We start from the raw sequence: 26,506 nt of genomic DNA on the forward strand, positions 1-26,506 counted from the left end.
TCACGTCAAAAAGCGCTCCGATTCCATTTTGACTGTCGGTTAATAAGTCGGAAAATACCCGTATCCATACAAATTCTTTCAAGATGCAGTACTTGCCACATTCGAATGATTCAAATACTTCAAATATCAATTTAATTAAACTCACTTCAATAAATACATTAAGTTATCTAATCAATTTTGAACAACAATTTAATATTTTCTGAAATCTATTTGAAATTGTATCTCGTTGGGTTATAAAATAGTGGCATTCTAATATGGGTTATGTTTTCCCCTCCCTTTTAACAATAAAAGAAAAAGCGCTACATAAAACCCACCGTTAGAAGTCGATATCGGAAAATTCTATTAGAAAATTATGCATTTCGGCTTCCGGACGCCCATATTAACATGTCATTGGACGCCATATTGCGATAATATTCGAATTCCGAACGACTCGCGCACTCTTACTCCGTTTTATTCCTACGCGTAACGTTACTTGAGCTCGTTATAACGTTATTTTCAACCTTATCACGTTACTATTACGGCGGTCGGAAATCTTTCGATATGTCACGGGAAATTTGTCAGAAGTTTATATTACTGACTGGTTTTTACGGGAAAGCTATAAAGTCGGCTCGTAGATGTAGAAACGATTTATCGGTATAAATCGTTTAGGAAAGTTAGATTCGATTATCGGATGAAATAAAAGGATGGGAGTGACTGTTTCTTGCAGGTGTTTTTCAATGTAGTTAGGGATGTCGAGTTGCTATAGGTACCTACTTATAGTCAATGCATGCTTCATTCTGCTTAGTAGGTTTCCAGCATGTGGTCATTGTTTTCAGATAATTAATAATGTTTTATAATGTATTACCGAACAGGTACATAGTAGCTCTGTCACGAATTATAATGTAATATTTTTTCACTGATTTGGCAGTCTCAACGAGAGAGACCACGCTCTACGAACCTGAAGCTGCTGATTATCTCTTTCTAAAGTTCGATACGTTATATTTACTGCTGGATACTGTACTTACATTCCTTTTTCGCTTCCATTTCAGCTAAATGTAAAGATGTAAACGAAGCTAAACGAGAATCACTAATGACAAAATATGTAGGAACAAGAAAAAGTTCTAAAAACTAAAACCCTTCAGCCTCTCAACGGTAAAATATATTAAAAAATTTCTATCGTTTGGTATATTTTAATATTGTATTTACTAAGTATATATTTAAGATTTCAGAATTATTTCCTCTTTCATTTAATATCCCACGTAACACTATAAAAAAAATTCAGAGGCCTTCACTGTTTTGGAGGTAAAATACGCATGTTGTTTTTTTTTTAAATAAAATTTAGCCTATGACCCATGGACTATATTATCAAATCGATTGAGACCTCATTTATCAAAACCGGGTCTGTAGTTTAAGCGCTACGGCGGAACATATTACATATAAACATAATACAAACATACATAGGGCCGCGCACCCACACGCCGTACTAGTTATTTATATCACTGATCATTACCATAAAATCATTAGATATCTACTCTTTGTCATTAAGTTAAACTGTCATCGACAAAAACAATCAGAAGTGGGATATAAGAAAAATCTCATGAAAAGAATATTAAGCACGCCCAATGACTCGCTACAGTATTTATTACTTACACTTTAATATCAACACAACACAGAGAGAAATATATTAATAGAGAAATATCAGGCTTTGACATCAATAATAAAATAATAAAGCGACTTGCGTCCAACGAAAATGTTAAGAAAAAGACATATTAATTTCGCCACGCGTCGTCCCTCTCTGGCGTATTGTCCCCCGTATAGCGCCGTCTCTCTCCCGCCCCCGCGCTTAAGTGTCCGACCAGATGTTGCCGCTTTTATTGAAAAAGTCGGGCGCCATATTGCGACTCTGTTAGTGAATTAAGATGTAGCATAGAGAAAATTGTTATTGGTAACGTTATGTTTGGGACGTTAAACGGTATTTTTTTCGGTTAATTATTTTTTTACGAGTATTTTAGTACCAGATATTTAATACATCTATTCGTTATTGCGTTACTTAATTAAGTGAAAAGTCCATAATTCATCATCATCATGATTAACCCGTCGCCGGTTCACTACAGAGTACGGGTCTCCTCTCAGAATGAGAAAGGTTTTGGTCATAGTCAACCACGCTGTCCAAATGCGGAATAAACATTATGGAGAACTCTGTTTTCCTTCACCGTTAAAGCAATTGATATTTTAATTACTTACAACGCAAATAGCTCCGCAAAGTAAGAACGGAGTGTTGGGAATCGAACCTCTGATCTCCTGGATACGAGGCGGATTCGTTTAATCACCGCTCTTTTGAAGAAAGTAACAAAGAATTGGGATGATGACTGTCAAAAATAAAATAGTTCTTAGGAACTATTAAATAGTTGGTCTTCCAAAATTCGTAAAACCCACTTCCAATGTTAGTTTTAAGTTTGCTAACTATTTTTAATTATTGATTTAACAAAAAAAACCGACCGAGGGTTCTGTATCCTCGGATATTTTTCCCGACATTTTGCACGATAAATCAAAAACTATAATGATTAAAAATAAATAAAAAACTGTTTTAGAATGTACAATAAAATCCCTTTCATATGTACCCCATTTGATATACTTAGTGTTAGCTTCTCAAAAAAACTATTTAAAATTTAAAATAATAAAACAGATATTTGACTCATTCGACGTCACACGATCTCTTCCGAGCAGCCATTTTGAATCGATTTGTATAAATACGGCTGCTCGACGGGTTTTAAGCCAGTCTCGCTCCGACTCGAGACTCAACGACTATTAATACTTTTGTGTTTGGGTCGCTATTTTGATTGAGTGGTTGCAATAGCAATCGCACCCCGATCAAATTAATATTGCAGTTGGGTTATTTAAAGATCAAAACTCTTGATAAGCCTCTGAGCGTTGTGGCTTATGTCTTCGCGAAGGCTTAGTATGAAAGAACATTTTAATAACTTATAAAAATAGTTAAATTATAACGCCCCTTTTGGTCTAAGTTTTCAGTTCAGAAGTGGGATGGAATTAACGCAAAAATCCACTTAAGCATACGAAAGATAGTTCACAAATGAATATAGTTGGAAATTAAGGGACAACCCTGGTCCTAGAATAAAATGTGTTGGGACAACCCTGGTTCATTCATTCAATACCCTTTGAGGGACAACCCTGGTCCTGGAATAAAATGTGTTGGGACAACCCTGGTCATGTAGTATGGACAACCCTGGTTCATTCATTCGACACCCTTTAAGGGACAACCCTGGTCCTACAATAAAATGTGTCGGGACAACCCTGGTCCCGTAGTATTACGAACAACCGTGCCCCTATTAGTATTCTGGACAACCTGGCCTAATATTTATTTTCGTCGCTCGAGGTCGAACGACCCAATTTGGATGGCCGACTGTTAGCTTCTCAAAAAAACTATTTAAAATTTAAAATAATAAAACAGATATTTGACTCATTCGACGTCACACGATCTCTTCCGAGCAGCCATTTTGAATCGATTTGTATAAATACGGCTGCTCGACGGGTTTTAAGCCAGTCTCGCTCCGACTCGAGACTCAACGACTATTAATACTTTTGTGTTTGGGTCGCTATTTTGATTGAGTGGTTGCAATAGCAATCGCACCCCGATCAAATTAATATTGCAGTTGGGTTATTTAAAGATCAAAACTCTTGATAAGCCTCTGAGCGTTGTGGCTTATGTCTTCGCGAAGGCTTAGTATGAAAGAACATTTTAATAACTTATAAAAATAGTTAAATTATAACGGCCCTTTTGGCCTAAGCTTACATTAGTTATCTTACTTTGAAAATTGGAACACATTTTTTTTCTGTGCTGTAACCACAAATTCACGGTTTTCGGATTTATTCCTTTCCTTGTGCTAGACCTACCTTTCTGCCAAATTTCATGATTCTAGATCAACGGGAAGCTGTACCCTATAGGTTTTTTGACAGACACGACAGACGGACGGACAGACAGACAGACAACAAAGTGATCCTATAAGGGTTCCGTTTTTCCTTTTGAGGTACGGAACCCTAAGAAGTACGTCAAATTACTCAAATTACGTCAGACGTTTTTGACGTCACATCTATGTATGTATTTCGTACAAGCTGAAAGCTCCCTTGCCAAGCAAGCGTTTTGACGTTTGATAAAAAGTCACTGATTTGACTAGTATAGTCATCATCCGCTACCACATCCGCTACTATACCATAATTAAAGATAAGTAATTAAGTTTGTCACAATATCCGTCGGTAGGTAGGTAATTAGGTTACACTCATTAACCTATAATACTCACTTTAATTTTATGGATCTAATAATAATAATTTCATTGGACCAGAGATACCATAGAGATATTATTTGTGTGTATGGAATTTGCAATAAAGAAATTGAAATCGAACTAGATTGAGAGAACACTCGGTTTGATGCTGAATCGACTATTTGTCAAATATGAGGATAGGGTGACGTGAAATTAAAGTAAAATAGGGCTACTTTCAAATGTGCTAAACCTTTGACGCCTGCCAGTGGCGTCGAAGCCTGAACATTTTGTTAGACATTCCCTAACTGTCGTGAACTGTGTCAGGACCCGACGGATTTTCTTTAGTTAAGTAAATAGCATACCTACTGCTATTCATAGCATATTTCAGCGAATTTTATTTGCAGAAGACTGCGTTTAATAAAATGAAGTAGTTATCTACACGGAAGAAGTTGTGGGCATCATCTGCTTATTTGATACAGAAATCAGTCAATAGCTCAACGGTTGAGGAGCGGACTGAATTCCGAAAGGTCGGCGGTTGAAAACCCCACCCGGGCACAAGCTTAACGCTTAATTGGAGGGAAAAGGGGGGTATTAGTCATGATTAGCATGGCTAATATTCTTCAAAAAAGAAAAAAAAACACCTTTTCCTTTTATACATTTACTAAGCTAATGCCCGCGACTTCGTCCGCGTGGACTACACAATTTCACCCCCGATTTCACCCTCCTAGGGGTTGTATGGTCGAAAATCCTTTCTTAGCGAATGTAAGCAGGCCATTATAGCTATCTGCATGCCAAACAGCCGGATCCATCCAGTAGTTTGAGCTGTGCGTTGATAGATTAGTCAGTCAACTTTCCTTTTATTTTAGAAAGATATCACAGAATTCATTTAAGTTATATCTTCTACTAGCTGATGCCCGCGACTTCGTTCACGTGGATGAAGGTTTTTCAAAAATCCCGTGGGAACTCTTTGATTTTCCGAGGTAAAAAGTAGCCTATGTGCTAATCCAGGGTATAATCTATCTCCATTCTAAATTTCAGCCAAATCCGTCCAGTAGTTTTTGCGTGATGGAGTAACAAACATACACACACACACACACACACACACACATACAAACTTTATAATATTAATATTATAAAGGCGAAATGTGATTAGATGAGTAAAAAGTAGTGAAAATACCACATACCGTTAACGTTACTCTTAGCAGTGTCCCGGTATTGGTCCCCAAGTATCGCACTAACACTAAATTTAAGCAACGGCTTTTTCTGTTCAACCGTATAGTCCTCACAACTCCTAACCATGTCCTCAGTGTTAAACCTCTCCTTCCCATCTTCATCGCCAGAGTTCTCCTGGTAACTATGCAAGTTGAACCGTTTCTCTAACTCCTCCAATCGACGGATCCCTGATTTCTTACAAGCAAAAGGAGGGCATTCAAAAGAACCACAGTGACATCTCCGAGTAAGATTCGGTATATTTAATACCTCTTTCTCATTCCTCTCTTCATTTCTGTTATAAAAGTCGTGGTTGTAGTACCCCGTTTCGTTTTTCATATTAAACTCTTCGTCTCGACTCTTTGAATCATCGTCATCACCTTTTTCGATTTCATCTGTCCTATTTTCCTCGTCATTTTCACCTATTTTTGTGTCATCAACATCTGGGGAGTTTTCTCGCGAATAACTTTGGCTTTGCATGTAGCTTTCTAATTGTTGATTCAAAAATTGATTGTGAAAATTCACCGTTTTCTGTTGATGCAGTATATTATCTACCAGAAAAGGTGACGTCATATTAAAACCGCTGTTATTTTTATTATAGCACAGGTTTTGAATAGTTTTCAACATAATGTTGTGGTTGGCTGTGAATGGATTCAGTTTTATCGTTCCATTTTTTAAATCGGTAGGGTACATAACGTTATTTTTGTAACGAATATTTATTTAATTATACTCATTATTGTTATGTGTCACTTCACTACAAATGTCAAATTCAATGTCAGATAGGCGAATTAATTTTGCGAAAAATAAGGGTGTAAGCGGGTGCAAGACATGCGATCCCTTTCGCGTCTGGTTTTCGACTAGTGTATTGGGAGTGGTTCTTAAAAGGGGCGGGCATAGGGGTGGTTTTCTACCGTTGCTTTTGTTGGCGCGTCCAATATAAGTTGACCTTTACCACCCCTCATACTGAACAATAGAATTTACTGTAAAAGCGGGATTGCTTGTAATGTCTTAGGTCTTTTGCAGTGGTCACTTGGTTTCGCGAGCAATTTTCGCTTTGCACTCCTGAGCAGTCGAATTTAACCACTATTTCCGTCGGAATAAGAAGCTTTTTTGCATTTCTGAAGTTATTTTTATGTTTGTAAGTCCCGCATGCATCGCTGTTTATAATATGTGGATTTTATTCATAGGTTAATAGCAAAAGGGTGTAAGTTTGGACTTTGCTGGCATCCATTTTATAAAGATTTGCTTTGAACATCTTCAATTTAAGTATGTAAGATATTAAGCTTTATTTATTTCATTTTACGTAGCCTTGTAAAATGCAGCCTACTAAGGTAAATGTTTTTTCGAGCTTAAGGCATTTTCTCACACACTCAACAAAGACACAGGTTTTTGTACAGGGCAGTACCTAATGGTGCGCTGTTCATAGAGGCATAAAAACATTGCTTACCCAAGTTATACTGACGTAATTTGGTCTGCATATTCAGAAAAAAATGTGGGAATGTGCCAGTATTATAGTAAGTATATAATAGGTTGGTCTGAAATCTGAATCTTATTTTGAAAAATAAATATAAAGACTGAAACTAGAGTAGGTAGGTATAAGTAAATAAACTAATTATGTTCAATAATAAATGTTATCTTATTTTTTGCGAAAAAAAATTAAGACAATAAAAGTAACGAATAAACAACTTTCTGAATGATATCACCTATCTACGGAGCTACGGCTACGCGCTACGCGGCGCTACGTGTTCTCATAGCGGTCGACGGTCGTAGAAAGATGTAGCAAACTACGTAATCGATATTATTAATTACTTATATTATAGCTGATGGCCGGCTTCGCTGGGGTGAATTTTGATACACCTATATGTTATACATAATAATATATAGCCTATGTTAGTTCTGGATAAAGTAGCTTTCTAATGGTGAAAGAATTATCAAAATCGGTTTAGTAGTTTCAGAGCTTATCGATCATCAAATTATTCCCTTCCATAATATTAGTTGTTAAATAAGTTCGTTTATTTTTAGGGATAAAATATAAAAACAAGGAAGCCTTATAGCTTTGGTATGCCCCATGACTGTCCTTCTGCTCGTATATCTCAGATATGGCACAGCCATAAAGCACAGCATCAGAAACTTATGAATAAGCATGTATTAAATATTCTTACGATAATTTCTCTATATCGCCTCATGTACTACCTACAAAGATTATAATATATGTATGTGTAAATTAACATAAACAACCAGCATTCCATTAAACCATCGTCTTCGACGGTCCATCGAAGACTGTCTGAAAATTAAAAGGAAAGCCTGAAGAGAAAAGCGTTCGGATTTTGAAATTAGCCACACCCCTTGCTTGTTATTGGTTACTTTACCCGAAACTAAAGAGTTCAACTGCCACAAAGAGTACGATTGAATTTGAATTTTCATACGAATCAGATAAGGTAGATATTGGATTGTAGAGGTTTCAAAAGAGGTTGTAAGAAAAAAGGTTTTAAGGTTTGGAATATGAATATATTTTGCTGTATTTGAAGGAGAATAATGGACGACGATAGAGCTTTCATTTTGGATTTTTGTATGAATTTTATAGACTTATTTACGTAGTCATTTAGTCGGCTGGCTATAATGACTAGGTTTTCTTAACCTGCTTATATTATACTAGCGACCCGCCCCGGCTTCGCACGGGTAGCTTATTAGAATTTTCGTAGGGATCTCTAATCTTTTTGAGAATTAGATATTGCCTATGTCACTCAAGAACAATGTAGCTTCTATTGGTGAAAGAATTTTCAAAATCGGTTCAGTAGTTCCAGTTATATCCTGCACTTGAACAAAAATACTAAAATTAGATAAATATTATAAAGAAACGAAATTATTTTATTTTTAATGGGCCTTAGTACTTACTTTTAACATAACTTCAAAATGAATAATATTGACGCGAACTGCTTGCGTTATTGCTCTCAGCATTTTAAGAGGGCTCTCTCCGTCACTCGTTTTATACCATTTCATAGAATCGTAGTTCCAATTTCATTTGAATATTAAGCAACCAAAGTCCATGAAATTTTGCAGACATATTCTAGAAACTAATATCTATGTCTGTGGTTTTCCAGATTTCTGTTAAAATATTCGGTTTCAAAGTTACGCGGTCTTAAAATTTTCATACAAATCTTTGAGCCCCTGTAATTTTAAAACTACATATTTTTAGAAAAATCTAAAACACCACAGACACAGATATTAGTTTCTAGAATATGTCTGCAAAATTTCATGGACTTTGGTTGCTTAATATTCAAATGAAATTGGAACTACGATTGTATGAAATGGTATAAAACGAGTGACGGATAGAGCCCTGTTAACAGGCGAATATCCGCAAGGTCTTAGTTCGGAGCGAACCACTAGTTTAGTCCTTTATCATTTTAACACAGATTAAAAAGCTATTGAAAGCAACCCTATCTTAACTGGGTCACAACAGTCCAAACTGTTATGAAATCCACCCCAGCAGAATGCTGCGCTGCTATTGATGCAATTACTGCCATTCGACACGGACAGTTGCGGGAAGGGGTGCTGTCACAACAGAGCTTCGCATTTATACTCCGTAATATTATAAATGAGTGCTGATAGTCTAGTGGTTAGGTGGTTGGTCTTCTTTTCAAGAGGCGGCGGTTCGATCCCGGGCACGCACCTCTAACTTTTATACTTACCTACTATAACAATACTTACCTACTACTTAACTTTTATGGAGTTATGTGTATTTTTAACCCCCAACCCAAAAAAAAGTGGTCTTATAAGTTTGATGTGTTTATCTGTGTATCTGTGTGTCTGTCTGTGGCATCGTAGCTCCTAAACTAATGAACCGATTTTAATTAATTTTATTTGTTTGAAAGGCGGCTTGATCGAGAATGTTCTTAGCTATACTTAATCCAAGAAAATCGGTTTAGCCGTTTGAAAGTTATTAGCTCTTTTCTGGTTACTGTAACCTTCACTTGTCGGGGGCGTTATAAATTTTTAATTTACACTTGTAATCAATTAAATATCACTTACTATGAAGGAAACCTGTAAGTATTATGCCTGAGAGTTCTTTATAATGTTATTAAAGATATGTGAAGTCTGCCAATCGGCACTGGGCCAGCTTAGTGAGTGTAGCAGACTATGGCCTGAACTCTTCTCATTCTGACACTGAGACCCATGCTCAGTAGTGGGCCGGCGATGGGTTGATTGTGATGAATGATTATAAATGCTAAAATGTGTCTGTCTGTCTGAGACTGAAAGGTAAAGAATAAGCTTGCATCTTGGGGAAGGACATACCTATAGGTTACTCTGTACCCGGAAAATCAAAGAATTCCTTAGAACATCACGAATCATGAACCAATATCAATTAGTTAGTAGTTATCTATTCAGACATTTGGTCTTTTGAGGAGGTACAAAGCTACAGAACCAGCATAATAATAATAGAACACTGTAAAGAACAAAGAACTAGGTAATAAGTAGGTTTTTTTTTTATTATTTTTATAGTATTTTGGTAGGTAATTCGATTAATTTAATCGATGAAATATTTTTTCAATATCAGAATCAAATTAATGCTCTTTTGTTGCTCGCAGATTTAAATTTAGTCTCATCCACAGATTAATAATAACAATAAATAAAAAAAAGAAATAAAATTATTTATGGGCGAGTGCGGTTGTCAGTTGACACAGATTTGCGCGGGAGAGCACGTGACGCCATCTTTTGTGCAATTCGTCACTCTCCCGTTTAGAAATTAGTTACGGAGATTAGCTGCGTTTGATGTAACTTGGATTGCACAGCTCCTAACTGGAATTAAATGAAAACTAATAGGTACCTACCGTAGACGTAGAATTCGTCTTACTGGCGAGTAGGAGCATTATAGAGAGAGCCAGCGCGTGCCAGACCTTCGTTATTTTATAAAAACTGAAAGTTTCTCTCTGTATTGTCTCCAACGCAGGGAGGAACGATCAATAGCTATGAAGTTTGGATCATGGTGGATTTGGGAAATAACAGAGTATACCTACCTAATAAATGAGTAAAAATCTTTGGTCAAAGAATAAAAAACCACTTTTTTTATTTTCTTCGGAGTAGTAGGTATTAGAAATCACGTCATGCACGGTAACCCTCTGCCAGACGGCCTTAAAGTTTAATAAGCGTGGATTTGAACTTCGATTCGCTCCAGCAATGCGCAGGACTTCAATTGCTTTTATACATGGCATAATATTGTATATCAAATCTTTGAAAAGAGCAACCGCCGAGTTTCTTGCTGGTTCTTCTCGGTAGGAAAGGCATTCCGAACCAGTGGTAGATGCTTTTGACGATTCAAAAGAACTTGTAAAAGTCTAATTGAATAAAAACATTTTGAATTTGAAAATTTGAATTTGAATTTGAATAAATTGTTAAAGTTTAATAAATTGTTAAAGTTTAAGGGCGTCTGTCTGGCAAGAGGTTGCCACGAATCAGAATATACCAAATAGTCAATTAGGTCAACATTCGTATTCTGAACTATTCTGCAACTTATATATCGACAAAAATTGACAATTATCGTAACTATAAAGAACTATCCTACTCAGTATTCATATTTTAATGGCTGACGAACAAATTAACTCTTGGTTCTAACTACTATAATATAAACTCTTTAGGGCTATATTATATCCTACAAATATCTACATCTAACCATTATAATAGTTCCTAAAATTATAAGCGATTACTATAAATAATATAACTAATCTCTTAGAGTCGAGTAGGGACATTTATCAAATGCACCAGCGCGCGCAGACCGCGCTATAATAGGCTAATAAAATCGTAATTTAATATTTTATTATATTAATGCAAAATAAACGTCATATGAGTAATTTTACGCTTTAATTTGATTTAAAGCGTTCTAAACTCTGAGATGTCTCTGAGCTAGTTTTTGTTGATTATTTTAAAGCGTTAAAAAATATGTTGTAAAAAAGCCTTTAATATACATACTTAGGTACCTACTTAATTAAATTCATTTTGTTATTTTTGGGCATTTACAAAAAGAATTAATAGTGTCTGCTTTAGTTCGTAGTCCTTATGAGTCATCGCGCCGGCACGCTAGTCACGGCAGCCAATCCCAATCCGAAAGAAAACCGAGCTATGCAATATGACACAATTAGTGCGTAGAAGAACTAGACGTGAAGACGAACTTGTCCACTCACAGATCCAGCTATGAGATCCACTTACTCACCAGTCCTATACAAAGTCCTATACTTTTTCATATGAATTTTTCATAAGATCACTAAACTGACTTCTATTAATTCCTCGTTCCATCTAAGATCGCTTGACTTGGATAGAAATTAAGCGATCTAAATATCAGTCCCATGAGAAAGTAGATTCATGCAAATGAGATTTCCATAAGATAAAAAAATGTTAACTTAAATTTATATTTACGTAGCTTTGTAGATACATCATTATGATTTATATAAATACCTTAAATACCTACTCTTTTTATTTTTATTGCCCGCCAAGCCAAAAGGAAGGGTTATTATTTTATTGTTTATCCACTGAATAATGCACATAGCGACATCTATCGATGAGTAGTTTTGGGAGACATTTCCTTGGGTAATTTTTTTTTGAGTAAATCCATGGCGAAAAGTAATGATATCGTGACATCTAGTGATGAATAGAGTTAACTGCACAAGGCAGCGATGTACCTAGTTGACAAGTTAACTACTAGATGGCGTAGCATTTTTTTACCAAAAATATTTTTCTAATAAAATAAACTCTTTTGATTAGTTTTCATTATTTCATAAGTATTTATTCATAATCGCAAATATTTGTCATTACTTTAATTTATTTTCTTCTTGTGGTATAGTGATAGTATTTCTGAACGCAGCAACTACGTTATTTAAAAAAAATAAGGTTGACCAATGCCATCCCAAAATTCATCTCACCGGCTAAATCCGACGCTGTGATTGGTTTATGAATCAAACAGGTGCAATGGTGGTCCTGTGCGTCATCCGCCATTACTGTTGAAATTTGTGATTTGTGAAAGTGCTTTGTGAAGCTTTTTGTGATAATTTGTGAAAGCGTTTATAAAGTGTTAAATGTGTAATAATTGAACATGAGTGTGTATAGGATGAAAGACTATTCCGGGAGTATCCAGAACTTATCGGAAATGTCAGTGGAAAATTCTTCTGAAGTTTCTGATTCCTATGACATGTTTTTGGACAATATTTATACGGTACCGGTTTCTATAGTTCCGAGGAAGTTAGATTTTACTAATTTGGACGATGATGATGGCAGCAAGAAAGCTTCGGCGGCTCCGTCGACCTTCAGTCCCCCGTACAAACGAGTCGGGGCTCTCAAGTAAGTTCTACCATTAGGTATTCAAATTTCGACATAAATACCACGTTCGAGCATTACGAATTCATTGAACGCTTTCGACATTTATCCCCAAATCTGTGACCTAGAAGTTTCTGTGCAATTTGTTGTATTTTTAAAAGAACTTGCCATGGGGCCATCCAATTTTTTTTTAAATGATCTCTTGTGCAGGAAAGTTCTAGGTGTATTCTTGGTAGAGATGAATCAAGAATTGTAGAGGAACTCTCTGGCAGGATTTCATTGATAATATTGACAAGAATGTCTTGTTAACTTAGTATGTTAGTAGTACTTAGCTGTTAAGTACAACAATATGAAAAGAAAACAAGTGTTTGATGTGATAGTAAGAAAATCAGTTGTATTTTGCCTGGGTTTGTGTTTATCTGCAGTAGAGTAGAGTTTGTCTGCACTTAATTATAAATGAATGAATCATGAGTTTAGTTTAGCTTGTAGTGGAGTGCCTGTATGCATTATTGTAAAAACCAACATATTGACATAGCTTTACTATGAATTCCTAGTCATTGACAATGAATTCCAGTGTAAGTTGTTTTGGATGGAAAGATATGTTAAATGTCAACATATCTGTCATATACAGGCAACAGTATGGCATAACTTGTTTTTAGATTTTGGTTAATAGCACTTGGACTTAGCAGCCATAAACATTGCTGATTCCTGTAGTTATATCGTACAGGTGGTAAAACCTAAAAACCTCTATTAAGATATTGACAAAGCCCAATAATATATATCATAGACAGACATGTTACTTTCATATTAAGAAAGGTGTCCACTAGAGACTGGTCGGGCGGCGGGTTGGGACGGGCTGGTGTGGCAAGCATTTTGTATATGTATGTACTATCCATCCCACTGCCATTAGTCATATAGTTCAAGTTTCATATATAAAATGTATAACAGGTGGATTTTTGCATTGCAATGTGGCCCAACCCTAGAAGCTATCCCTTAAATCTATACAAAATATTATAAAAAAGTTGAGTATGTAAGTTTGTTTGTAGGAAGTAATCTCTGCAACTACTGATCCAATCTTGAAAATTCTTTCACCAGTAGAAAACTACATTATTCGTGAGTGACATAGGCTGTATTTTATTTTCAAAAAAAAATTGAGATTTGTAAAAAAAATGTAATAAGCGAACCTGTGCTAAGCTGGGGCAGGTTACTGGTGTATAAAATATGTGATAGCTGATGAATAAGACAGAAGCATACCAACAGTAGAAGAGATAGAGCTTTACAAATGTGACCCAAATAATTTTAAATACACATGTGACATATCTACTTATTTTTGGGATTCTGTTTTTTCAGAGATAAAAAGAAACCTTTGACAGGCACAACAGACAGACAACATATTTAGGGTTATACGCTAAGGGAATCAAAACCTATAGGGTACTTAGATACACATGTGACATATCTACTTCGTTTTAGGGTTCCCTATCTCCAGAGAAAAAGGAACCTGTACACCTTAACTATGTTGTCTGTCTGTCATGTCTGTCAAGACAAGGGATACAAAACTAAGGGGTACTTCCCGTTGACCTAGAATTGTGAAACGTAGCAAGTAGCTATGTTTTATGCCACAAGTAAAGGGAAAAATCTGAAAACTGTGAATTTTTGGTTGTTGTTGAAAAAATGTTATTTCTTGTAATGGTACAAAACCCTTTGTGTAAAAGTCTGACTCTTGACCAGTTTTTTTTTTACATTATATGTCTAATCATTGGTTCTACCAAACTTTTCCTGTGCAAACATGTTATGACATGATTCCAGACGGGATCTTTTTGCCATTGTTCACTTCCTAAACTGGTTTTACCTTATTCAGGTCATAGAACATGTTGCTCAAAATACCTAATAGATTAAATGGCTTTTGTAGGCTACTCAAATACAGGTTTTTGAACAGTGCCGACTGCACAGGTTTGGCAGTTAATATTAAAATAACTAATCCATTACTAATATTCTAGTTGAAAATATTTTCTAAGAAGGTTTAAGTTTAAATCTAAATAAATACATATAAAAAAAGTAGTATGGGATGCCCTCCAGCATGATGGACCAATGATATAAAGCGGCTGGGGGGAAGTGGCTGGATAAGGAAGGCTGAGGACCGGGTGTGGTGGTGCTCTATAGGGAAGACCTATGCCCAAAAGTGGACATCCACAGGCTGATGATGATGATGATGTGATGATGAGAAAAGTTCAAACTTTGGCTAGGATGCAGTATGTATAGTGTTGCAGCAAGAATGCCATCAGTCAATCACAACAATATTGCCATTATGACATAGTATTAATCACAAGTTCCTTGTGATTATCACATTGACGATCTCCTTGGCGCAGTGATAAGCGCTGTGATCTTAGTGGGAAGTCCCGGGTTCGATTCCTGGCAGGGTTTCGAATTTTATAATCTCTGGTCTGGTCTGATGGGAGACTTCGGCTGTGACTAGTTACCCACCCTACCAGCAAAAGCCTTGCCGCCAAGCAATTTAGCGTTTCGATACGATGCCGTGTAGAAACCAAAGGGGTGTGGATTTAATAAAAACTGCCCCTTCCAGGTTAGCCCGCTTACATCTTAGACTGTATCATCACTTACAACCAGGTGAAAGGGGGGTAAGGACTAACTTCTACGTGAATAAAAATAAAAGATCTCGTGGTAATTGTCTAACTTCGTAGGGTCGATTGGGGTCACTTCTTCATCTCGCACTTACCTCGGGCTTCGTCGAACCTCTGTATGTAATATCATATCGTCTGTGCCACTTTTCGACATTAAACCTAGGACCTTTCCACAAGGCGACTGCCACTGCGCCAGAGGTCGTCAAAAGATGTCGATCGAAATTTCGGTTGAGGAAATCAGTTAAACTACAGTTATCGTCCACAATAACAAAACATATGACCCAAACAGCTGACATCTGCCGCAAAAAACGCCTACGCAGCAAAAAAACTGCCATTTATAATATGTACGAGAGAACACTTTACCCCGAAAAAACCTGTCTTTCTTATCTGCACCTTGTTTTATATGACGTAGGGTGTAGTTTGGCGTGCGTATTTTTTGGTATGATTAAAAAAATTAAGTTTACTTGCATTGAAGGTGGACAGCTGAGATTTTGGGCATTGTATGTGTTACAAGATCATGCATTTTTTTTTTTTTTTTTGCGGCAATTTAGAAGTTAGACATTTTTTGTTATTGCGTTGTATCATAGTCTGATCTTGGTAATCTAGCTAGTGATCTTAAGAAGTTTCTCGCAGTCTGCACAGGTACAAGACTCCAAAGAACACAACCCTAATTAAGTTACTTATTCAAAAGACAGGTCAAGTGCGAGTCGGACCCGTACATGGAACCTATCTGCCAAGTTTCAAGACTCAAGGTTAATTGGAGGTACCCTATAGGTTTTTTAACAGGCACAATAGACAGACCAACAAAAAGTGATCCTATAAGGGTCCCTTTTTCCTTTTGAGGTACGGAACCCTAAAAACCAAAGACAAACAATGAATTTTAGGTGGACGAAGTTGTGTGCATAATCTATTTGATACAGATACCTTGCATCCCATATATGGGTATAGGCTACTTTATATCTTGGAAAATCCAAAATTCCCTAGGGACTTTTAAGGAATCTATATCCACGCGCTATACTAAACGCACTCATAACAATCTGATTATAATCCACATCAGTAAGTGATTGCTAATGGCCTAGAAATATCAAAAAAAAAAACCACGCGGGCTAAGTCGCGGACATGTCGTACTTAATAATAGAAATGCAGATTCCTTTAAAATCTTCTCAGGTGTTTCTTAAGAAGAGACGTGTGCTAGTGTGCATTATTAGGAACTCGCAAGTGTGTAATGATTGCCTTTGTGCACAAGTGTGCGTGTGAGGAAGCTAGGGGAAGTAACAATTGGCGGTTAAGATTTCCCAAGGTCTTTTCTGTTGATATTTTATAATTTTGGGTATTTAAAACTTATTTGATTTCGATTTTATTAATTATGTAATACTAGAGGATGCTCGCGACTTCGTCGCGTGGATTTAGGTTTTTAAAGATCCCGTGGGAACTGTTTGATTTTCCTGGATAAAATGCCTATGTCAATTACAGGGACGCAAGCTACCTCGGTACCAAATTTCATACAAATCGGTTAAGCGGATTGGTTTTTAGGAATCCTGTGAGAACTCTTTGATTTCTGGGATAAAAAGTAGCATATGTCCGTCCCCGGGATATAAGCTAACCCAGTACCTGTCGTCAGAATCAGTTAAACTGTTGGGCCGTGAAAAGGTAGCAGACAGACAGACACACTTTCGCATTTATAACATTAGTATGGATTCATATAGATGGCGACAAGTAAAAGAAACTCCGACCTTAAACATTTTTTTTTTTTAAAGAATATTGGCCAAGTTAAATGACTAATATTCCCCTTTCCTCTCCAACTAAGCGTCAGGCTTGTGCTAGGAGTAGGTACGACAATAGTGCAACGGGCGGGGTATCTCAAAGTCAAAGTGCTCTCTATAGATTTCAACCTTGAAATCTTTTCTTTTTTTGATGTGTTCAAAAATATGTGTTTTTACTTGCAGACTCGACGACAGCCCGCATACGCCGCACAGTCTTGCCCTCAAATGTTCGACGCCCTCACACCCCTCGCCACGGATGAGGCTATTTCCACCTAACATTAACATGAACATGCCGACTGGTCAGTATGCATTCTTCTCCCTAGTTAATATAGTTTTTTTTTCATGGTTTTGGCCATTGTTAGTTATTAGTTACCTAGGCACAGCAAACCCGTTTGTCCAAGCGATCTAGCTTTCCCGTCATGAAATCGATTATGAAGAAGTTAGGCTGCTGCCATCTTAGATTACATTGTCACTTACCATCAAGTGATATTGCAGTGAACTAACGTGTCATTGAAAGAAAACAAGTCATAATCAAAAAATGGGCTGGACGGTAGGGTTCTGCCATCAACAAAAAAATAACACTTTTTGCAAACATGATTGACCTGCTAAAGAACAAACTAAAAAGACTTTTTCTCATTTCACTGTAACACTACAATGTATTAAAACTAATCGAGTTATACTACATAATATTATACTTACTACTAATAATACTCGTAACTCAATCAGGCAAAAACAGCTGAACGGATTAGGATGAAATTTAGAATGGAGATAGATTATACCCTGGATTAACATATAGGCTACTTTTTATCCCGGAAAATCAAAGAGTTCCGCGGGATTCTGAAAAATGTAAATCCACGTGGACGAAGTCGCGGGCATCGGCTAGTTTATTATCAACTAAGATAAGTTAATGAACCGATTTTTAGATATAAGTACGTTTATAAATTAAGGTTAATATAATATTACTTATTGTTATTAGCTTCACTCATAGAGTAGATTGTAATGTTAGTAAAATGTACTGCTGTCAGCACTGGTTTAAATAAAAAAACATTTGGAAATGGCGCTATACAGCCCTTATAACCACCACTGTTTGTCGTAGGCATGCCGTCTGGATCCAGTCACTACCTGCACCCTCCGCCGATACTCAGCACCCAGCCACAGTTGGAAGACAGTGCATTGGGAAAGAGCTTGCCCGATGATCTGGACGACACGCGCTCCCGACAACGGATGCTGGCCAACATCAACCCGTTTACACCTGACGGTAATCCATCACACTAATATTATAAAGCTGAATACACCTGACGGTAATCCATCACACTAATATTATAAAGCTGAATACACCTGACGGTAATCCATCACACTAATATTATAAAGCTGAATACACCTGACGGTAATCCATCACACTAATATTATAAAGCTGAATACACCTGACGGTAATCCATCACACTAATATTATAAAGCTGAATACACCTGACGGTAATCCATCACACTAATATTATAAAGCTGAATACACCTGACGGTAATCCATCACACTAATATTATAAAGCTGAATACACCTGACGGTAATCCATCACACTAATATTATAAAGCTGAATACACCTGACGGTAATCCATCACACTAATATTATAAAGCTGAATACACCTGACGGTAATCCATCACACTAATATTATAAAGCTGAATACACCTGACGGTAATCCATCACACTAATATTATAAAGCTGAATACACCTGACGGTAATCCATCACACTAATATTATAAAGCTGAATACACCTGACGGTAATCCATCACACTAATATTATAAAGCTGAATACACCTGACGGTAATCCATCACACTAATATTATAAAGCTGAATACACCTGACGGTAATCCATCACACTAATATTATAAAGCTGAATACACCTGACGGTAATCCATCACACTAATATTATAAAGCTGAATACACCTGACGGTAATCCATCACACTAATATTATAAAGCTGAATACACCTGACGGTAATCCATCACACTAATATTATAAAGCTGAATACACCTGACGGTAATCCATCACACTAATATTATAAAGCTGAATACACCTGACGGTAATCCATCACACTAATATTATAAAGCTGAATACACCTGACGGTAATCCATCACACTAATATTATAAAGCTGAATACACCTGACGGTAATCCATCACACTAATATTATAAAGCTGAATACACCTGACGGTAATCCATCACACTAATATTATAAAGCTGAATACACCTGACGGTAATCCATCACACTAATATTATAAAGCTGAATACACCTGACGGTAATCCATCACACTAATATTATAAAGCTGAATACACCTGACGGTAATCCATCACACTAATATTATAAAGCTGAATACACCTGACGGTAATCCATCACACTAATATTATAAAGCTGAATACACCTGACGGTAATCCATCACACTAATATTATAAAGCTGAATACACCTGACGGTAATCCATCACACTAATATTATAAAGCTGAAAGTTTGTGTTTATGTGTGTATGTTTGTAACTGTTTCACGCAAAAACTACTGGTCAGATTTAGCAGCAGGAATGGAGATAGATTATACCCTGGATTAACACATAAGAGTTTTTTTTGGGATTTAAAAACCTATATCCGCGCGAATGAAGTCGCGGGCATCAGCTAGTACTAAATAACTGCGAAAGAGTGTCTGTGTCCTAGCTTTCTGATTCGATCCATTTAATTAAGTAACATAATAGAATAACATTGTTATTTCGTCGAATTCTTAGGTTATTATTTATTGTAGTATAAGTGTACTTATTAAGTGTTTATATTAAATTTAATTTATTAATATTAAATAATAATTAAGCGTGCCTAAAAAACCATAGTCATGTTGTGCGACCATATAGGATTACAATAAGGTCAAAATGTATCAATTTAAGAATTAAGTTAAAGTAGTTATTGTAATCTGTTTTGGTTGACAATAAATAAATAAATAAATAAACCGATTTTGTTGAAAGGTACAGAGTTAGGTTATATCCTGGGTATGGAAATAGTGTATGAACTAATTAATGAAATTTTATATTCCTCAGGTCAAGCGCTGAACAAAAAGAGGAAAGCCATGTCAAAAACACCAACAGGGGGGGACACGCCACAACAGCCCGCGAAAAGACTTAGAGTAAGCTATTGTCTGTTTCTCTTGTTAATATTATGGTTTGTCACATTAATTTCTGTTTCATAGAGTGAGGTCTTTGCCACTCAAACCTATGTCAGTCCAACGAAAGAAAATGCTCTTTGAATCTGTTGTCGACTCAAGCTACTCGAAACTGGCGAAGTGCATTGTTTTGGTCTGGCACTACTAAAAGCCACCAAGCAAGAAAAGAAAAAGAATACATTATCATTTTTAATAGATTTTAATTTCATACTCGCACTGGGGATAGTATTATATTTAATCGGTAGCAAACTTTGAATGAAATTAAAATGACAGGATTAAAAGTCATACCACCATTTCAAAAGTATTTTTCCGTAATAGGAGTCGAATATATCGCGGTACAAAGTGGAGTTCTGGGAACTGGGCGAGATCGGTCGCGGCCACTTCGGCATCGTGACGCGATGTGTGAACAAGCTCGACGGCTGCGTGTACGCGCTCAAGCGCTCGCTGCGCCCCGTCGCCGGCTCCGCGGCCGAGCGCGCGGCGCTCAACGAGGTGTACGCGCATGCGGCGTTGGGCAAGCATCCGCATCTTGTGAGGTACGTGACGAGCTCGACGGCTGCGTGTACGCGCTCAAGCGCTCGCTGCGCCCCGTCGCCGGCTCCGCGGCCGAGCGCGCGGCGCTCAACGAGGTGTACGCGCATGCGGCGCTGGGCAAGCATCCGCATCTTGTGAGGTACGTGACGAGCTCGACGGCTGCGTGCACGCCCTCAAGCGCTCGCTGCGCCCCGTCGCCGGCTCCGCGGCCGAGCGCGCGGCGCTCAACGAGGTGTACGCGCATGCGGCGTTGGGCAAGCATCCGCATCTTGTGAGGTACGTGACGAGCTCGACGGCTGCGTGTACGCGCTCAAGCGCTCGCTGCGCCCCGTCGCCGGCTCCGCGGCCGAGCGCGCGGCGCTCAACGAGGTGTACGCGCATGCGGCGCTGGGCAAGCATCCGCATCTTGTGAGGTACGTGACGAGCTCGACGGCTGCGTGTACGCCCTCAAGCGCTCGCTGCGCCCCGTCGCCGGCTCCGCGGCCGAGCGCGCGGCGCTCAACGAGGTGTACGCGCATGCGGCGCTGGGCAAGCATCCGCATCTTGTGAGGTACGTGACGAGCTCGACGGCTGCGTGTACGCGCTCAAGCGCTCGCTGCGCCCCGTCGCCGGCTCCGCGGCCGAGCGCGCGGCGCTCAACGAGGTGTACGCGCATGCGGCGCTGGGCAAGCATCCGCATCTTGTGAGGTACGTGACGAGCTCGACGGCTGCGTGTACGCCCTCAAGCGCTCGCTGCGCCCCGTCGCCGGCTCCGCGGCCGAGCGCGCGGCGCTCAACGAGGTGTACGCGCATGTGGCGCTGGGCAAGCATCCGCATCTTGTGAGGTACGTGACGAGCTCGACGGCTGCGTGTACGCGCTCAAGCGCTCACTGCGCCCCGTCGCCGGCTCCGCGGCCGAGCGCGCGGCGCTCAACGAGGTGTACGCGCATGCGGCGCTGGGCAAGCATCCGCATCTTGTGAGGTACGTGACGAGCTCGACGGCTGCGTGTACGCGCTCAAGCGCTCGCTGCGCCCCGTCGCCGGCTCCGCGGCCGAGCGCGCGGCGCTCAACGAGGTGTACGCGCATGCGGCGCTGGGCAAGCATCCGCATCTTGTGAGGTACGTGACGAGCTCGACGGCTGCGTGTACGCGCTCAAGCGCTCGCTGCGCCCCGTCGCCGGCTCCGCGGCCGAGCGCGCGGCGCTCAACGAGGTGTACGCGCATGCGGCGCTGGGCAAGCATCCGCATCTTGTGAGGTACGTGACGAGCTCGACGGCTGCGTGTACGCGCTCAAGCGCTCGCTGCGCCCCGTCGCCGGCTCCGCGGCCGAGCGCGCGGCGCTCAACGAGGTGTACGCGCATGCGGCGCTGGGCAAGCATCCGCATCTTGTGAGGTACGTGACGAGCTCGACGGCTGCGTGTACGCGCTCAAGCGCTCGCTGCGCCCCGTCGCCGGCTCCGCGGCCGAGCGCGCGGCGCTCAACGAGGTGTACGCGCATGCGGCGCTGGGCAAGCATCCGCATCTTGTGAGGTACGTGACGAGCTGTACACCGTGTAATGTAACACGAATTCTACGTGTGGACGGCACTACGAACATTTCATGTAACGCTCGCGCCGGCGCTCGGTTTTTAGTGCTTAACCTATAGGTCCAAGTCCAAACTCAGAGGATGCAAGATCTCAAGTCGGGATGAATCACTTGTAATACTAAGCTTTGGATATTTTGTTCAACAGATACTACTCAGCGTGGGCGGAAGACGACCACATGATCATACAGAGCGAGTACTGCGATGGTGGCTCGCTGCAACAGAAGATAGAGAAAGAGCCGCTGCTTGAGAGTGAACTACTATTTTTGCTGGCCCATGTATCTGACGGACTCGCGTGAGTGTACTATACTTAACTTTATTACTTAACTAGCTGTGCCCGCGACTTCGTTCGCGTGGAATAGTGACTTTTCGGGCAGCATAGTACGTACTCTGTACGTTAAAAATGTTCGCCGTGATTTAATTGACATAACTTTTTTTATTTATGAACCGATTGACATGAAATAAACACTAAATGTTAAGTGAAGCTTACTACAATATATTAGTGAAAACCGTATCTAAATCGAATAAGCCGTTTCTGATATTAGCGTGCACAAACACACAGACAAACAGACAAAAAAAAATTAATTACAATTTCGGGTTCGGCATCGATATAATAACAACCCCTTCTACTTTTTTTTATATATTTCCATTGTACAGACACCACTTTTCTACAATTTTATTATATGTATATTATAAAGGCGAAAGTTTGTATGTGTGTGTGTGTGTGTGTGTGTGTGTGTGTATGTTTGTTACTCCTTCACGCAAAAACTACTGGACGGATTGGGCTGAAATTTAGAATGGAGATAGATTATACCCTGGATTAGCACATAGGCTACTTTTTATCCCGGAAAATCAAAAAGTTCCCACGGGATTTTTAAAAAACCTACATCCACGCGAACGAAGTCGCGGGCATCAGCTAGTTATATGTATAGATTGCTTGGATCCACTTTTTTATTTCATAACCTTGCCAAGAGATTTTTATTTTTTATGATGATTGAACAGGTGCCCCCGCCCCCCCTCCCCTCCTTTCTCAGTGTGGGGAAATCTTAAGATTTTCCGATTTTCTCTGGTTTAAGACTTTTATTAGTTCCATAAAGGAATTTCCACTTAAATGAAACTTACAGGCTATGTTACAGAGTTCAAAATTACATTTTAGAGCGCACAATAATTATAGATATGTTAGTAGACAATTAAGATATGTTATTTCAATTTCTAACTTCTAATACATACATAATATTATAATATTATGTATATATTAGAAGTTAGAAATATAATATTACTATAATATTACTAGCTGATACCCGCGACTTCGTTCGCGTGGATGTAGGTTTTTTAAAATTCCCATGGGAACTCTTTGATTTTCCGGGATAAAAAGTAGCCTATGTGCTAATCCAGGGTATAATCTATCTCCGTTCTAAATTTCAGCCCAATCCGTCCAGTAGTTTTTGCGTGAAGGAGTAACAAACATACACACACACACACACACACACACACACACACACATACAAACTTTCTCCTTTATAATATTAGTGTGACACTAGTGGGTAGATTTATACTTTAATTCTTAAAGTACCATCGCAACAAAAAACAGGAACGCGCGAGGTCCAATAGTCAGCGCGAGCCACGGCTGAGCTGACTGAGCTGACTCACTATATAGATTACATAGATTCATCAACGAACTAGATGTGACATGAATAAATATTATTTATATTTGACAGTTATTACTTATTTTTATTACGTTATTTTTATAGTTTAAGGCTTATTCATAAAATGGGTTTTTAGTAGTTTTTTAAAAGTGTGTATTTTCTGGGAAAGATAATGGGTCCTACCTAGCCGAAGACATTGATTAGGGTCATACCCAGCCCAATGTCAAGAGTGAATAGGCAACTTCTAGGCAAGCGCGCTCCGTCTTAGGCTGCATCATCACTTGCTAGCAGGTCTGATTGCAGCCAAGCGCTAGTCTGTAAATAAACCGGACGTCGGGTTTTTATCTACCAAAACCCCCTCGGTGGCTATATTGGGAAATCCTGAGATCTATGAGTGCATCGGAGTCCCCCTTGTGCGATGGCGATTGTACTTGTCCCTGTGAAAACAGCCCCCTGTCTCCTCATCAAGTGTTAATACAAGTCTATATGCTTGGCAGTTACATCCACTCGCGCCAACTAGTGCACATGGACCTCAAGCCCGGCAACATCTTCATATGCAGCGATGACGCGTCTACGTCCGCGCCCGACAGCGACGACGGCTACGACGATGACGACGCGCCGCCTCGCTCGCACCACAAGTACAAGATCGGTGAGTGTACCATAGGCATATCCACGTCACTTTAGTACGGTTGGCTTCAGAATTTGAGTAGCAATTCCGAGAAACTGTTGCATCAAAAATCTGGCGCACTTATGACCTTTTCCTATAAACACACACACGTAACCGTGTCACGCGAATATGATCATTAAGGTGCTAAACGACTTACGGCCTTTGACTGTAATTTATCGATGACAGCTAGAGCATATGCAGTGCAAAGCCGAAGAGAAGAAGGGAACTATGAGAGGGAATAGAGTGCTCAACCAGTGAATTTGGCTCAAAGTCTATGTATGTCAACAGTTCCTGCTAGAGCATAAGCAGTGACTATCAGAGAACAAGGGAACTATAAGAGAGAATAACGTGCTCTTTCAGTGGGAACATACAAATCTTGCAATGAATGCCATGCCAATGTTATCTGACTAAATGTTGTCGCAGGTGACCTTGGCCACGTGACCTGCACGTCGTCGCCGTCGGTGGAGGAGGGCGACTGCAGGTACTTGCCCAAAGAGGTTCTGCAGGAGGACCTCACGCATCTGACCAAGGCCGACATCTTCGCTTTTGGTGAGTAAATACCTACTCATTAGCGCGTTCGTCATATACTGTATGGTTGTTACTCTTCACGCAAAAACTACCGGGCGGTATTAGACTAAAATTCAGTATGGAGATAGATTATCTGGATTACCTGGATTAACACATAAGCTACTTTTTATCCCGGGAAATAAAAGAGCTTCTACAGGGTTTTAATAAAAAAACTAGCTACACATGAGTATGATATGCTCACAATTTAGAACATTGTTAAATTTCCCGATTGTTATTTAGACGACGAATACGGAGCGCACGGTTCGGATCAAATAAATCGAAAATTCAAATCAATTGCGTTTGATTTTCAATTCATTCGTCCCAGACTCGCGCGCTGTGTATCAATTGAACAAATTAAAATATTCAATTGTTTTTCAATTATTCAATTGTTATCGTATAATCACAACAATCGAATAGTTTGATTCTTATTGGAATGAATTGCCTATCGCTATATACGCACATAAATACAATGAAACTCATATAAACATGTGTGCCTTGTCTACCCAGGTCTGACACTATACGAGGCGGGTGGAGGCGGTTCGTTACCAATGAACGGGCAAGAGTGGCACGACATACGGGACGGAAAGCTGCCCGACCTGCCCAAACTATCCCGAGAGCTCAACCAGCTGCTGAAGGTAAGATATACTGCTTGGTGACTGATTACAGAGATTATGAGTTAAATAAACACCCATTTCAAGTAATCAAGTATTATTTTTTATTTTCAACTAATATATTTTAGGTATATTATATATAATAGAGTTTATAAGTTTGGATGTAGGGGGTAATCTCTGGAACTAATGATCCCATTTTGAAAATTCTTTCATTGATAGTTAGTTACATTATCCCCAAATGCTATTGAGTTCCCACAGGATTTTTAATAAAACTTGTATCCATGTGTAGCAATTGTTGATAGTAATTTATTAGCTTAGCTACAGCTTGCATCCTGGAAATGTGGGATTTAAAGAAAACGAAATCTATGCATACGAAGTCGCGGCATCATCTAGTTTGTTATAAAGGATTGTGCTACTTAGAAATTAAAAGAAGAAGATTGACCAGAATGTGGATAATAGTCTTTTTTTTTCTCTCGTCTGGCTTTACAAAGATTAGCCAATGTCAAGTTTATAATAGTTTGTAATAAGTTAGGAAAACTATATACAAATATGGACTTCGTCTGT

At 39.0% G+C, this 26,506-nt stretch overlaps 3 protein-coding genes across 3 annotated transcripts in view; 2 read left to right on the plus strand and 1 right to left on the minus strand.

Moving 5' to 3' along the window:
* LOC123871239 overlaps positions 1-6,292 on the minus strand; it is a 29,252-nt gene extending 22,960 nt beyond the window's left edge. Inside the window, exon 1 of the mRNA XM_045914930.1 lies at positions 5,441-6,292. Within this exon, the coding sequence (XP_045770886.1) occupies positions 5,441-6,158 (718 nt within the window). The 5' untranslated portion in view covers positions 6,159-6,292. The remainder of the gene's footprint in view (positions 1-5,440) is intronic.
* The window catches only part of LOC123871244 (uncharacterized protein C1orf198 homolog), a 504,106-nt gene that overhangs the window by 58,260 nt on the left and 419,340 nt on the right, over positions 1-26,506 (plus strand). The window lies entirely within an intron of this gene.
* The window catches only part of LOC123871006, a 40,798-nt gene continuing 26,701 nt past the window's right edge, over positions 12,410-26,506 (plus strand). The window contains exons 1-9 of the mRNA XM_045914523.1: positions 12,410-12,791; positions 17,353-17,468; positions 18,266-18,427; positions 20,235-20,320; positions 20,675-20,892; positions 22,600-22,746; positions 24,595-24,746; positions 25,188-25,313; positions 25,839-25,966. Coding sequence (XP_045770479.1) covers positions 12,547-12,791; positions 17,353-17,468; positions 18,266-18,427; positions 20,235-20,320; positions 20,675-20,892; positions 22,600-22,746; positions 24,595-24,746; positions 25,188-25,313; positions 25,839-25,966 — 1,380 coding nt within the window. The 5' untranslated portion in view covers positions 12,410-12,546. The remainder of the gene's footprint in view (positions 12,792-17,352; positions 17,469-18,265; positions 18,428-20,234; positions 20,321-20,674; positions 20,893-22,599; positions 22,747-24,594; positions 24,747-25,187; positions 25,314-25,838; positions 25,967-26,506) is intronic.

Source organism: Maniola jurtina, chromosome 13 (assembly GCF_905333055.1).
Source record: "Maniola jurtina chromosome 13, ilManJurt1.1, whole genome shotgun sequence".
In the NCBI taxonomy this organism is placed as follows: Eukaryota; Metazoa; Arthropoda; class Insecta; order Lepidoptera; family Nymphalidae; genus Maniola; species Maniola jurtina.